The sequence below is a fragment of the Sciurus vulgaris genome, assembly GCF_902686455.1.
Source record: "Sciurus vulgaris genome assembly, chromosome: 5".
Lineage (NCBI taxonomy): Eukaryota > Metazoa > Chordata > Mammalia > Rodentia > Sciuridae > Sciurus > Sciurus vulgaris.
In genome coordinates, this window is record NC_136465.1 from 49,452,339 (window position 1) to 49,468,337 (window position 15,999).

General features: G+C 35.1%; 1 protein-coding gene across 1 annotated transcript in view; it reads left to right on the plus strand.

Annotated features, from left to right (window-relative positions):
- The window catches only part of TNKS (tankyrase), a 197,000-nt gene that overhangs the window by 163,094 nt on the left and 17,907 nt on the right, over positions 1-15,999 (plus strand). The window contains exons 18-21 of the mRNA XM_079139072.1: positions 4,569-4,757; positions 7,102-7,339; positions 8,083-8,165; positions 15,001-15,121. Coding sequence (XP_078995198.1) covers positions 4,569-4,757; positions 7,102-7,339; positions 8,083-8,165; positions 15,001-15,121 — 631 coding nt within the window. The remainder of the gene's footprint in view (positions 1-4,568; positions 4,758-7,101; positions 7,340-8,082; positions 8,166-15,000; positions 15,122-15,999) is intronic.

Consider the following 15,999-nt stretch of genomic DNA (forward strand, 5'->3'; position numbering starts at 1 on the left):
TATGCATCAGTAGAAACCATACCTCAAAACTCAGTCTTTTCTTGGGCTACAGATATATAGTACATGATATGGCAGCCGTCTCATCTCCCAGGCAACCTCTTGATCCTGAGGGGAAATAAACAGTACTCTACAGGGTACTGTGTGGCTTACCTGTGATTTCATTAGATTAGGTGTATTAAATGCATTTTCTAACAAGGAAATTTTACCTTACAATGACTTTATTAGGACATAACCCATCGTAAATCAAAGAGTACCTGTACACAGATTTTTAAAGGTACTTTGTCATCTTTGAACAAATGGGAAGATAAAGGGGTAGATATTTTTATTATCTACAGATGCATAAATCTATATATCTTTCCAGAGTTCCTTTTTATTCATGGTATACATATGCGGTGGCTGAATATTTTAATGAATATGGGACCCCAGTACACATTTCTCTGTTAGGATGGGAAAACACTAGTTATATTACATTTGTCTCAGTGATGTTGAAACTAGCCTGACCTCATAGTGTATATAATACACTTGTCCTCAAATAATCACCTTGTGGAATAGGTTTTTGTGGTCCTTCATCTTGAATAAAGGGCTCTATACTAAAAGCAAAATAGTTTGTAGAGCAGTTTTAGGTATGGTGTGATCTCTACTTAGGTGGTTTTGCCCTAATACCATGCTTTCCCATTTTCAACTTGTCAGGAAAATGGCTCTTGTATTTCAGTCTAGCAGGACTCTACAGGCATCTATAGTCATGAAAAGACCTGAACTTGAGATCTGAACATCCAGGATCTAATCTTTTCTCTTCTGTTCACTAACCCAGCAGCCTTCAGCAAGTGTTTTAATCTTTCCAAATCTTCACTTCTTTCCCTAATAAAAGTTGAATGCTAATTCCTTCTTTACAGGGATATTGTAATGATTAAATAAGCGCATTAGGTGCTCTCTCTCTCTCTCTCTCTCTCTCTCTTTCTTTCGCTCTTTCTCTCACTCTCTCTCCCTCTCTCTCTCAAGTCACTGTAGAAGTGCAAGTAATACTGTTATTACAACATAATTCACTTCCTGCAGTTCATATACTGAGCCAGTCTGAGTAAGGGCTGCATGTCACTCCTACAAATAATCTAGGAATAATCCATGTTATTTTTCTACCTCAACATCAGTTGTTAAATAGACACAGATTTATTCACTAGCCTGAATATCAAATAATAATACAAAATGTCTGAAAATACATGAAATTATTTACTTATGCAGTTACTTATTATTTCTTGATGAGTATTTTTTCCTCTAGAAAGCTTAGTCTGTTCTCTGTCTTTATTATATAAAAAGGACCTGCCACCTCAGTTTTTCCAAATGGAGAAATACTCACATACTTTAAGAAGTTTAAATAAAAATTACAAGTTTCATTAGAGTTTATATTCATGGTAATGTATACCTTATTCTCTTGTACGTTCTTTATATTATAATACCTTGTATTATTTTTGAATGTATACATACACAGGATAGTTAATTTCTCTTCTAGTCAATAAATGTAAAGCATTGACATTTATTACCACAAAGCATGTAATTTGTTGACTGGTTAATTTTCTCCCTCAAATTCTTTGTTTTCTTTGTATTTTTCCTAAAATGTGTAATATTTGAGGAATTTAATGACATCATTGTGACAAAGCTTTAGCTGGAGCCCAAGCATGTTTCTCTTCACCCTATTTCCCACATTTCTAAAATTAAATTAAAGCCTTCCCAGTCTCTTTATGTTGTTTGTCATTTAAAGTATTGTGTGTTGCAGCTGAATTTTGAATCCCTGTTAAATTGGCTCTCCTGGAAACACTTGAAGAGGGTTCCATTTCTTTTCTAAACCTTCCAGTTCAGTACTTTGCTCTTGCACACAGTGAATAGAACTGAGCTGTAGCTTATTGAATTTGTCAGCCTTAATTTTCAGTTACTATTTTTGCCCCAGTAGTTGAGCTACTTCAGAGAATTAAAGAGGTAAGAATTGTGTTTTTTAGTCTACTTGGGTAGTAATGTACTTCTTCCTGTTCATTGTTCTTTCAGACGTTTGTCAACAAATTTAGCAAGCATGTAATTGGTTTCTCTAAGCATAAACTATAAATTCAGTATGAGGAAAGTTTAATAATACATACTGATACCAGCTGTACGATTCATTTTATACACATGCACACACAAACATGTAATTTTCTTTGCACTCTAATTTTAGAAGCCTATGTAGTCTACCAAATTTTATTATTCTGCCAATAAACATGGGAGTAGAATAAAATTAATTATTGGAAACAGTTTAGCTATACCCTTACTTGGGAGAACTTTGAAATTTATTCCATGGCTTTGGATTAATTGAACAAAAGTTGCTTTTTGCAACGTTTATCCTCTTAATAAGGGATTAAAGTACTGAGCTTTATGTATTAAGTGATTTTTGACAGTACCAAAGATGGTACCTGTGTTTTCATCTTCTGTTAGAAAGTCTAAAAATAATTAAACAATAAAATTAATTTTAAAATGATCTCAAAGTTTCAGAAGGATCACAAAACATAGCTTGTTCTGAAGTCCTGGGCCGATTATGCTGCCTTTATTTTTCTTTATATTTCAGCAATGGGAAGCTTTTCTTAGGAGTTGGCAGATCTGTACCTTTAAGATAAATTTCCTTTGTTTTATGAAATTAAGATTCCTAATATTTTTTAAATGTAAGTATTAGTTCAGATAAAGTGCTTATTCTTTTTTAAAGTGTTTTCAAGGGAGCAGAGAAGACTATTTAAAGATTATGAAGTAATATTCCTTAAATCCCATTTTTGGATATCTGCCTTCCTCATCTCCTTGCATTTTCAGAGATCTCAACCTCAAAAAAAATTCAATATGTTGTAGTTGAACAACAGCATGAATTAAACATGTGTTCTCAACAGATACTGTGCATCTGAATTTATTGTCCAAAGTGACCCAGTTATCAATAAGGAATACAAATGTGCCAGTCACGCAAAATTATAGAGTATTGGAGTTGAAATGGATTTCAGAAACACTTGAGTGGTAACCAATCTAGCATTCCTAAATGTGTTTATAAAAATATACAAGTTATTTTTAATGTTTTTAAAAGTTTGGTGTTGAATCAGTAATTCATGGGCTTAATTGATTTTCTTAAAGCTTAGTTTTAAAAGACTTTTGGGGGCTGGGGAGATAGCTCAGTCGGTAGAGTGCTTGCCTTGCAAGCACAAGGCCTTAGGTTTGATCCCCAGCACCGCAAAAAAAAAATAAAAAAGACTTTTGTGAAGAAGCTGAAGCCTTTGCTGTTTAGAGCTTTTATTATTTGAGAGCACCTGCTCTCTTTGAAACTGTCTCATTCATTACAATTCTATAGTTATTTCCCCTTTTGTGTCTCCTCTGAGCACTCTTCTTCAACTATCCCTTTTCTAAAATATTGTTTTCAAGACTTTATCCTGATTATTGTTTTTTGCTGTATTTTTTTATTAGTGAGCTTTATTCATCAAATAGCTGTGGCTATAAATTCAATATCCATTTTGTAATCTCACCCAGAGTTCCTACCTCCAGTGCCAGGCTCCTCTTAAGTGTTCAGCAAATGTTTGGTTGTTAGTTGAGTTGGATAGGAGAGAGTAAGCAAATAAACAATGCTTCTTATCTGTGCTCCAACCTTTTCTGTCAGACCATTTACAGAACATCATTACTTCAGTGTTTTTCCTCAAAGCCACCTCTCTTGAGAGAATTTATAGTTAGTTCCATTCCTACTTCAACTTTTGCTAACCAGTATCTGTTAATAGTTCTGTCTTTATTTTTCAGTCTGCTGGGCCTCCCCCTAAAATGTAGTCATCTTTAACTTTGCGTTCACTCTTCTTTATAGTACAAATTCTTTTGTAGTAAATTTTTCTAAACCAAATTTTTTTCCTTCAAAAGTTTTCACATTTAGCTCTTCTTTTTCATTCTTCTGTGTGCATCACAGTTAAAGTCTCATCACCTCATGCCCATGTTGTTAGTGTAACTGCCATCCAGTTTTCTCTGTCCCTAAATCATTTTGGACATAACAAACCAATTTTTGTAAGATTTTGTTTTATTATATTATTTTCTTAAAGTCTGTAGAGAAAATGTCGAGGATCCTTGAGATGAGCAATTCAATAATTGGATCACAAAGTAGAAGAGAAATGGGAATATTAGAAGAGAAGCAATGGGTATATAATTCTTGTTTTAAAAGTTTGGCAGATAGAGTAAAATCATTAATAGGAGACCTGAGGACCTGGGATCCATGTATAAAGTTCATTTTCTGTATTTATTTTTAAGATAGACATGAATATGTTAGGAGACTGAATTTTTAAACATTAATAAAGCCCATGCAGAATTATAGGGTAAAACAATAATTGTGGAATTGAAATTTTGGGAGGAAACAAGAAAAGACAGAATCCAAAATTCAGGTAGTGGGATGAAATATCTTTGTTCTTATGGAGGAAACTTCTATTAAGGATGAGAATACAGACATAAAGAGACTGAATTGCTAAATAAAAACAAGTAGACATGATGGAGCTTTATCAGGTGGTCTCATTCTTAACTCTTTGCATCCTTTTGTTTGTCCTCAGCATGTTGACATAGCAGCCTTACTGATAAAATATAACACATGTGTAAATGCAACAGATAAGTGGGCATTTACTCCTCTCCATGAAGCAGCCCAGAAAGGAAGGACACAGTTATGTGCTCTACTCCTAGCACATGGTGCAGATCCAACTATGAAGAACCAAGAAGGCCAGACACCTTTAGATCTGGCAACAGTAAGTCCTCATTTCAAATATTCAGTATTGTGTATAGTTTCAGAGTTAATATTATTTTTTATGGCTCAGCTGTTTTATTTGTAGAAGTGCTTCGTCTGCTTAGGATAAGAACAGATTTCCTTCTGAAAATTTTATATTAAATTGTAACTTAAAACTCTGTTAACATAAACTAAACAGTAAGTGTAATTACCTTAACCTACTTAGCTTATGGGGAAAGGGGACCATGAATTATACATATTTGTAACATGTGTGCTCCAGGAATTACATATGACATAGCACAGCTAATATATGTGATAATATATCTAAAGTCTGTGAAATAGTCAAAGAAAAATTCACTCTGGGTAGTACATTATTATTATGAAAAGAGAAAAGTAAATTTTGTACAAGCATTTCCAAAACCATGAATTAAATTTTTGTGATTAAATGTTATTTAATTGCTAAGTTAAACATTATATCATCTTTCCTAAACTTTTGGAAAATCAGGGAAGTTAATTAATAGTCATAATAATTTATAATCTTTAAACCAGAAACATTTTTCCATGTTCTGTTTTATTTATTGCTGATAGACTATTTCACAACACTTAGTAGCTTCAAAATAATGATTTATTACTTATTGTGATTCTGTACATTAACTAAGAGGTTCTTATGGTGAACTCACCTGGGGTCGCTTGTGCATCTGCACACACATTGTGGCTAAAGCAGGAACGTAATAGGTGATTTCACCCATATGCCTGGAGACTTGGCATAGATGAGTAGAAGGATGAAACCTTCTGTGTGGTGTCTCATCGTTAAGTATTCTTGCGAGAATTTTTTTAATAGGATGAGTATGGAATCATCAAAAGAGAAAAGGCAAAAGCTGCCATTTCTCTTTAAGGCTAAACCTAAAGACCACTGTCATTCCCATCACATTCTATTGTGGGAAGCAAGTCATGAGGACAGCCCACATTCAAGGGCTGGGGGAATAGACTCCATCTTCTCAGAAGGGAGAAACAAAAGATTTTATGCCCTTTAATCTACCATTGCCCTCCGTATGGTCACAAATTATTTACATGTCTCTCACATTCTGACTATATTTACACTCATCCCAACAAGCGGGCAGGTAGCTCTCACTGGTCCATAGCAATTCTGAAATCCAGTCAGGCACATGTGTTATCACAGCCATCTACTCTGCAGTCAGGAGGTGGCCCTTGATTAGGACCCACTTCTGTGTCTAGGGAGTGGTTTTCTTGAACTCTTGATTGTGCCTTCTGAATCATCCTACTCTTTCCGTAAGAAATGGCTCCTATTTATAACTTAAAGGCTTTCTCAACCTGCTCACTATTCCTAGAAATTTGGGGACCTTGAGCTATTCTTCATTTTGATCTGTTTGTTCTCTTCAGCCTCTACTAGTATAATTTAGTAATGTTGAGTTTCCTATCAAGTTATACACCACTCCATCAGACAAAAGCCACACGCACAAATTTCTTCTCAAGTTATCTCTAATTTGGATTCAAAGTCAAGGTGCTGTGGGGTAGTGTCCTCATGATTCTTAGAAGCACTTACATCTAGCTGAGAGCTAAGGGACTGGGGCTGTGAGAGAATGGCAGAGCACTTGCCTAGCACTTGTGAGGTACTGGGTTCAATCATTAGCACTGCATATAAAAATAAACAAATAAAATAAATGCGTGCTATCCATCTACAGCTCCCCCCCCAAAAAAAATGCCTTGATAAGACTTTTACCTATATATACATATCTGAGAATTGGATGTTTTGTTTTTTTACTCTGAGACCATGTTTTATTGTCCACACTCAGGATTTGATCTTTGGTCTGAGGCTATTTCTTATTTTGAAAAACTTTTGCTGGTGGAAAGACTGGAGATAAAGAATAATTTTGTTGTCCAATGTAGCAACCTAGGTGAATATATTTCCTTAACAAGAACTGAACAATTACTTTCTTAGTTCATTTTTCTCTTCCTGAACTTTACCATGGTAGGTTTACAAGCCAGTTCAGTTGACCAAGTCATCATTCTTCTTGGAAATTTCCTTAGCCAAATCCACAAGTCTATTTGGTTTGTTTTCTGCCTTTTCTAACACATTGTATGCCACTGTTGCCAGAAATTCTAGTATACATCAGTCCCCCTTTCTAAAGTCTTCAATAGCAATTGCCTGTCTTTCAGCTGCCCCTTAGAAGTCACCATGCCAACCTTCATGCCTCCAGCCAAAGCCACATCTTAGGTTTTTGTTACAGCAGCACCCACTTCCATGCCTGGCAGTCATTAAAGAAAAAAAATTCACAAAACATTTGGTACTTGGTGAAAAACTTAATATTTATAACACAATATTTTTGTGTTTTCTTTATTTTTAGGCTGATGATATCAGAGCTTTGCTGATAGATGCCATGCCCCCTGAGGCCTTACCTACCTGTTTTAAACCTCAGGCAACTGTAGTGAGTGCCTCTCTGATCTCACCAGCATCCACCCCCTCCTGCCTCTCTGCTGCTAGTAGCATAGATAACCTCACTGGCCCTTTAGCAGAGTTGGCAGTAGGAGGAGCCTCCAATGCAGGGGATGGTGCAGCTGGTACAGAAAGGAAAGAGGGAGAAGGTAAGTATTACCCCTGAAGAATTACTTGTTTATACTTTAATGGAACAGATTCACTTTTTCCCACTGGTAATTATTGAACACTTCTCTTAGAAATACCCTGTTTTTAAATTTTTATACACAGATCATCTTAGAAGAAATACTTCTTCATAGAAGACCATCGAATTCCTTGGCATCTCTGTTGTTTTTATTTATTTTTCATTTATGTATACTGTATGTCCATTGCACTTGTGTATGCTTGTGTATTTAGTATGTCTATTTCCAACTGTACTATCTTATTAAACTATTACATGAGTCTTATTACTAAAATTTATATCAGAAAAACAATGAGAGGTCATTTAAAGAATGAAAAGTAAAACAGCTGGTACATTTGGATTTTTTAATTCTTTGGAAGCATTAAATTATCCTATGTAAAATACTATTTTATGATATTAGAATTATATTAGAAGTAATACTATATCATAGTATTCAATACATACTTAATTCTGTATTCTAATTCTATATACTACATTATTAGAATTAATATAAATACTACTGCTATGATAAAGTCCTTTGCTTTCACTTCTCAACTAAATTCAGAGATCGCTCGTTCTGAATTAAATTTATGTATTCTGAATCTTTTCACGCTGAATGTAATCATCTGCATAGCCAAGGTTGTCCAAGAGCCATGACTTTAAATAGATCCTGAAACTTCTTTTAGATTCGTAAAATTCTTTGTGAGAAACTTTAATATGCTTCTGTTTTAGTTGCGGGTCTTGACATGAATATCAGCCAGTTCCTAAAAAGCCTTGGCCTTGAACACCTTCGAGATATCTTTGAAACAGAACAGGTAACTCTTTTGTTTATATTTGAATCTTTTAAATATTGAGTTATTAATTGCCACCCACTGTTTCTACTTTGTTTCTTAACAACTATTTTAATACCTATAACATTTCTCTAGAAGCCAGGGGAGCCCAAATTTTATACTTCTCTCCCAAACTGTCTAACTGTGGGAGTCTTTGTTATTTTGTTTTACCTTTATAAACAGACCTATTCAATACATTTTGTCACTTGTGAAAACTTAGATCATGAGATGTGGGGATATAGTTTAACGGTAGAGTGCTTACCAAGTACCACACGCACACAATTATACCATGAAACCACTTCAAAAGAACATTCTCAAAGTTGTCTTTGTTGTTGTTTGTTCCAAAAATTTGCATTTATTTGTCTCATTTCATTACAGTTGCATGTATTAATTAGGATCCTTCTGTTGCACTGCTGTTTTTATACAGAATAATGAGTTTTTAATATAGCATACTTTTATTACCATGGTTAGCATTAAATATTGAATAATGCTAAGTACCTGATTTTAACAATTATTGATGTTCATGAAATCTTAGAATGGGAAAGGTGTTTAGAGGTCATTAAGTCATTCTCCTAGGTTCAGAAATCACAGTTTTAACGTCCATGTCAGTCCTCCAGGTTGGGAAGATAATTTGTTAGAACTTAAAACAAGTATAATAGAATTCTGGTAATTTTGAAGTATGTCGAAATCAGCCCCCATGTTTAATCCATTTGATTTAGGTTTATGTTTACCCTGTTCTAACAGAAATATATCAAAATGTCACTCATGACCGCACACTCTACAGAGGCTTTAGGGGAGAAATCATTCCGTGCCTCTTCTCAGCTGCCTTGACTTGTGGACACTTACTCCAGTCTCCTCTTCTGTCTTCATATTGTCACCTTCTCTATGTCCGTCTTCTCCATACTTAGGAGGACATTTGTCATTAAGTTTAGGGCCTACCCATATAATCCCGGTTGATCATCTCATCTCGAGATCTTAATTACATCTGGAAACACCTTTTTCCAAATAAGGTAACTCTTATAGTTTGGGTGTGAGATGTCCCCCAGAAGCTCATGTGTGAGACAAAACAAGAAGTTCAGAGGAGAAAGCATGGTGTAGTAAGAGTCTTAACCCAAGTAGTGATTTAATCCCCCGATGGGATTAATTGAGTGGTAACTAAAGTGGCAGGATGTGACTGGAGGAGGTGGGAATTGGGGCGTGACTTTGGGTATATATTTGTATCTGTCGAGTGGAATCTCCCTCGGCTCTCTGATCATGATGTGAGCTGCTTGCCTTTGCCACACTCTCCTGCCATGATGTTCATCCTCACCTTGAGTCCCAAGGAATGGAGCCAGCCTTCTGTGGACTAAGACCTCGGAAACTGTGAACCCTTAAATTAACTCTTCCTCCTCTACAGTTGTGCTGGTTAAACGGTCATTAAGTCACAGCAGTGAAAGCTGACTAAAACAGTAACATTCACAGATTCTGGGGGTTAGAACATAGACATCTCTTTTTAGAGCCACCCGTCAGCCTACTACAACAATAATGTAGCCCTTCTTATCTTCTTAAACCCTCGTCAAATTATCATGGATTTTATCTTTCCAACTTATCCTCTCAAAATCTCCCCTTATTTTAGGATAAATATACCTATTCTTTTAGTGATTCTTTATGTGACAGCTTCCACATCGTTCATACCTTTGCTTCATTCTGGTTTCTTTATAAGCCAGTAATCAATTTTAATTGATTAAAAATCCTAGGTCTTTTTTCTTTTTCATATCAAATATACTGTTAAGATTTTTTCCTGCTTTTTCTTACTTTTTTAACATAAATTTCTTCATTTATTATGGTTCATCTTTAGTGATTTTAATTATCAGAATAATTGAGTAGAAATAGCATTGGACTAAAGGAAAACTTGATTCTTATTTTCTCCCTCTCACTAGCTGTGTAAACTGAGTTAAAAGACATTTAACCTAGCATTTTCCTTACCTGTAAAATATAATGCTTGCAGATGTCTAGATAGTTGAATTTCCCAGTTATATTGTGCTGTTGTGCCAGTTTTTAAAACATGCTTTAGTAAAGCATTACAATGGGTCTTCTATGTGGTGGTAAGAGCTTGATAGATTGCTATGAGTTCTTTTTTTTTCTTTTTTTGGATACCAGGGGTTGAATGCAGAGGTGCTTAACCACTGAACCATATCCCCAGCCCTTTTTAAATATGTTTTATTTAGAGACAGGGTCTTGCTAAGTTCCTTAGGGCCTCACTAAGTTGCCGAGGCTGGCTTTGAACTCGTAACAGTCCTCCCGACTCAGCTTCCTGAGCTTCTGGGATTACCACCGCATCTGGCAAGAGTTTCTTTTTCCTACCATTTATTCATCCTCCAGTTCAGAGGTTTCTTATGGGAATATTGTGTAAACACTAAGAATTATTTTCCCATAGGCCCTCTCCAAAGATTTTTAAATTGTTTTTAAAACATTATCCTTGCTGGGCACAGTGATGCACATCTGTAATCCCAGCAGTTTAGGAGGCAGAGGCAGGAGGATCTCAAGTTCAAAGCCAACCTCAGCAACATAGTAATGCCCTGTCTCAAAATAAAAAGGGCTGGGGATTTAGCTGAGTATTAAAGTGCTCCTGGGTTCAATTCCCAGTACCAAAGAAAACAAAAAACAGTAACAACAACAACAACAACAAATATCCTCTGCTATAGCCCCATTTTACCTATATCCCCTTAATCCAAATCATACCCATAATAATGGTGAAATTTCAAATTCATCTTCTGTTAATAAACCAGAGATCCTATCCCCCCCAAGCTTTACTTTATATTGTATTTTCTTAGTCAATACCTGACTTCCTGTGGCATGCTTATCTCATTTTATGAATTTTAATAGTTCAGTCTTTCATTCAGTTCTTCTGATAGATTTTCCTGTTTTCATCAATTTGATTATTCTTTTTTTAACTTCAGTTTTGTTTTGAGTAAATATTTGCTTGATTTTCCTTTTACCCAAATAATTTCTTTATCTTTTTCTTAATATGTTGACTATTGTATTTAAGATATGTTATCTAGCACAGTTCCATTCCTCCAGACCAGCCTTGCTTTGTTAGTATAAAACTGACTGTTTTCTGGCCCAGTTGTCAAACAGTCAGTTTATTTCAGTTGCGGATTAAGTTATCTAACCTTCATTTATAAAGTGGTAAATTCAGTAACACTTTCCATAACTTACCCTTAGAATTTTTCAGAAATATTCTGTATCTGGTCAGTAATATGTGACAATAGTTAAGATATTTGCATAATGGGGGCAGTGAGGATGCATTTGTTGTAACCACTTAATTCCTATCTGTTTAGCTTAAGCAAGGGAACAAACCTATTTCCTGACACTCTTCAGAGTATAGCTTCACCTCTGTCTCACAGTTATTCTTTTAGAAGTCTCTGAATATTGTCTTGTTTCACAGATATTTTACCAGGTTCTGTTTTAAATAATATGTAACTGTATACCTTATAGTGAATTGAACATAGTACTAGTGTGACTTTGGTCCTTCATGTGTAATGCAGCTTCCTACCTAGAATACTTTTCTATGGGAAAGACAGGTTTAACGTGCACTGTAATTCCCAGAACATAAGTGTTATGACTTAGAAGATTGTGGGTGTATTTGTGGTCATACGTATATTTTCACAGAAAATTACCATATAAATTTTTATTTCAAATTCTTGAAGACAAAGGCTTAGACTCAATAAATTTGTTATGAACATAATTCTAAGATTAGTTCTTGTTACTGCTGCTCTAGCCTGCAGTCTTTTAAGCCCAAGGGAAAAAAAAAAGGTCTATTCATTTAAAACTCCCCTCTTTCTCCCCACCCTATAAAATGAACAAACCTTAGAAGCAAGAGGCAACCATACTAGAAGTGACATTTGCTTTATATGCAGTTTGAGTTGAGCTCATACGTGACTATTCTTTATTCTAAAGATTATAATTTTACTTTGATGTGTGCTAGATATAAATAACTAGCCCAGCAAACTTATGATTTAGTGGATATAGCTAAGTCAAGGCTTAAAAAAAGAATACATATATTCGGAAAGGTATTTTTAGCAGTTTGTAAGTTTGTAACAACTCTGAATCTTGAAACAATGTATCTAAAATCAACTAACTTGCTTTCCTTACAGTTTATTTTATGGTATGGTAATGTCATAGTCACCCAACTTCAGAATTTTGGAAGACCTTTAATTCTTTATTTTTTAAAACTATTTCTCTTTATTGAGGCCATTAGTTCTGCCTTTGAAATTGCTCTCAGATTCATTTCTTTCATATTTTCTTGTTTCAAGTCACTTTTCCTTCCGAGCCTGCTCTTCATATGCCACCAGTGTCGTCCTCCTAAAATACACCTTTGATTGTGTTAGTCTGCTAAAAATACTTACCAGGGCCTTTTTGTATAAAAGGTCTGGGGATGTGGCTCAGTGGTTAAGTGCTTCTGTGTTCAATCCCCAGTATGGGGGGGGCGGGCGGGGAAGGACTCAACTGGGGAAGGATCTCCTTCCAGGTTCATATGGTTATGGTAGGATTCTGCCTGAAGGCCTTACCATGTGGCCTCTCTTAACATGGCTTTTTTTTTTTTTTTTTTTTTTTTTAATCAAAGTCAGGAAAGGAGATAGAGGGTCTGCTAGTCACCCTCCTACCACCATTGTTATCTTTTCTTGGTAGAAGTAAGTCACAAGGCAAAACCACACTCTAGGAGGAGGAACACACAAAGGTGTGAATATAAGAAGTTGGGAATCATGGCGTCCATCTGCCTGCCACACAAGGCACCTGGCTTCCCCTAGGTGAGCAGTCCTTGAAGTGAACACCTAGGACAGTATGGAAAGAATCTCCTATCACTTCTGCCATACTATATTTGTTAGAAATGAGTAAGTTTAGCCCACACTCATGAGGAAAGGATTTCAATCAGGACACAAATACTAGAAGATAAGGATCTCTGGAGGATGTTTTAGAGTTTGCTTTGCTTTCCACAGTAGAGACTTCCTCTCAATCTTTATTTGTAAACTAAATGCCTTGGTAACAATCTGTCAGGGGTTTTCATTGGCAATGGTGGTTTGGTCTGGATTTTTTGTATTCATTTTATAACTGGGATCTCTATAAAGAACAAATATATTAAACAGTCTCCATTACTTCTCTGGAACATTGTTGAGAATACTGTGAGTTTTTTCTTTTTAGAATACTGTGAGTTTTTTCTTTTTCTTTTTTTTTTTTTTTTCCCCTGACCTGGTTTCTACTTCCTTCACATATGCATTACATGTATCAATTCAGAAGAAAAAGGAGTCTTTGAGTCAAAATTACCATATACCTATGAGATCCTGTTTTTATGTCAACCTTATATAAACTGAAGTTTAGAACATTTAGAAGAAAAAAAAGAGGATATCGATAACATGGTTTGCAAATTATATTAAAATCATATCTAGCTAAAAATGTAAAGACTCCTTTTATTTTGTGAACTATTCTATTTCAAAGATAAGTTTTTCAGAATTGCCGATTTTAAAAGCTCTGCTGGAAACTTCCTTTGGGTGATTGAAAGTGAATTGCCCATTTTGTGCAATGGAGTAATTATTTCTTAAATGGCCACTTAGAAGCAATATAGTAAATTACTTCAGAGAATGAGTGATGTGATGTATGCGCATTGCACAAAAATGATCAGACTCATTATATAATATTTCACTCTGATGATAAAAATTAGCAGAGCTCTAGGCCTAATTTGTCAGTTTTTTAAATGTTGTATGTAAGACTAAAGGAAGAAAAAAGCTATGGGTAATTTTCTAAAATTCTCATTTGAGTTAGAAATAAGAGTATCTATAAAAGGATTTCTGTTTTCTAGGGAAAGAGACAACCAAATGCTAATCCTGTAAACTAGTACTTGACTATCACAGGGTTCACTTCTGGCTGGGAAATAATGAGTTAAATTCTCAGAAATATGGCTGCCCAGGGTTTTATCCTGTGCATTCAGAACACTGCCACTGGGTGGTAGTAAAGTCACAGTTACTTTAGTCCACAAAGGTTTTAAGTAATTTTGAGCCAACTAATCGTCTCAATCTACAAGGATAAAATTTACAAGGATAAACACCAAAAGTTTTTTTTAAAACACTCTTTTATGCGAAAACAGACTGGTAGCAGCAGGGATTATTAAATCTGATAATTTATGAGGGTTTAAAAACCACCTATTCTCCCTTTTGTTATCCAAATTGGAATTTTTAATACAGCTTCTCTAGAAAATGGCCTATAATCTAATTTAATACTTCATATCTAAATATCACTACTTTCTAAGGCAGCCTATTCCTGGCTTTACTATTTCTTAACACTGGGATGTTCTGTTGCCTAACATCTGTTTACCTAAAACTGCTAATTCCTTTTGCTACATTCTGTTTAATTTTACCAAGCACTATTCCCTTTCCTCATCGTTCATTTCCTTTAGCTGCTGGATACTGGGATCTGGAATTTCCCCCATTTTCAAGCTACTGGCTCTCCTATATCTGGAGGCAAGCAGGAGATAAAATTTAATAATCAAAAAGAAATAATAGCAGAGTTCATTTTGTATTTCTGAAATGCTGTTTCTCCCTTTTAAATTCTCCATTGACTAAAGGCAAATTAAGGAATATTTGAAGTAAGAAAAAGAGCTGTTAAGATTATCAAGGCAATGTTTAGAGACAATTATAAGATCATATTTATAAAGGAAACAAAAGAAGTGTTTAATTTGTACGGTAGTTATAGCAATGTGGACGAATGGAAGAGCTTTTGTCCTCTAAATAACTGTTAAGATTTAGCTACTAATTTTTTTTTTTTTTTTTTTTTTTTCACTTTTCAGATTACATTAGATGTGTTGGCTGATATGGGTCATGAAGAATTGAAAGAAATAGGCATCAATGCATATGGACACCGCCACAAATTAATCAAAGGAGTAGAAAGACTTTTGGGTGGACAGCAAGGTGAGCTATTCAGAAAATAATTTCAGAAATTCGTGATGCAAGTTAAATATCAGGGCTGGCACCCACTGAGGCAGTCTGACCACAAAACCCATGCAGTATAGCACTGTTACAGTAACTGCTGCCTTCCCATCTCAGTCATTCGTATTGTATTCCCACTGACTTCAAAAATCTGAGTGATTCTCCTTTCTTTCCATATACTTTATATCCTAACTTTCTCTTGAATCTCCGTACTTCTGTTTTTTCCCACTGCTTTCACCTCATCAGGCTCTCATCACTCTTTTACACCGTCACAACCACTTTCCAGCTTATTGCCAACTTTTCACTTTTGCCTCCCTCCAGTTCCTTCTCTACACTGTAACCAGGGCACTCTTCAAAATAAAGGTATGATCATATCATTCCATTCCTTAGAAACCCTTCCATAGGGTCCTGTTGCTTTTAGGATTAAAAGCAGGCACTTAGAACCTGGCTGTTCATAATCTGACCTTTCTTTCTTACCACTTCTGGAACTTTTCTCCTTCCCTCATGACTATCAGCTCAGTCTTTTTCCATTGTCCTTTGCTATTGCAAGCCTCTTATCTTTCTCTTTCCCTTTTTATATTTATTTGCTAGATGTACTTTCACAATAGAAAGCAAGGGAAGAGAAAGGAAGCAACTTGAATTAATCTATAGAATTAATAAAATTTTAACAGTGACATGAAACTAAGGAAGTTTTAAATTTGAGTCTTATTTATCTGTATTTTATACCATCCATGAAATTAACAAGGGTAATGTATCATAAAGCTATTTTAAGTGACCATTTCGAGCTCTCCCAAAAAAGTTTTTAGAGGATAATTTTTATATTTTAAACCTGCTACATTGCTATATTCAGAGCTTGAATA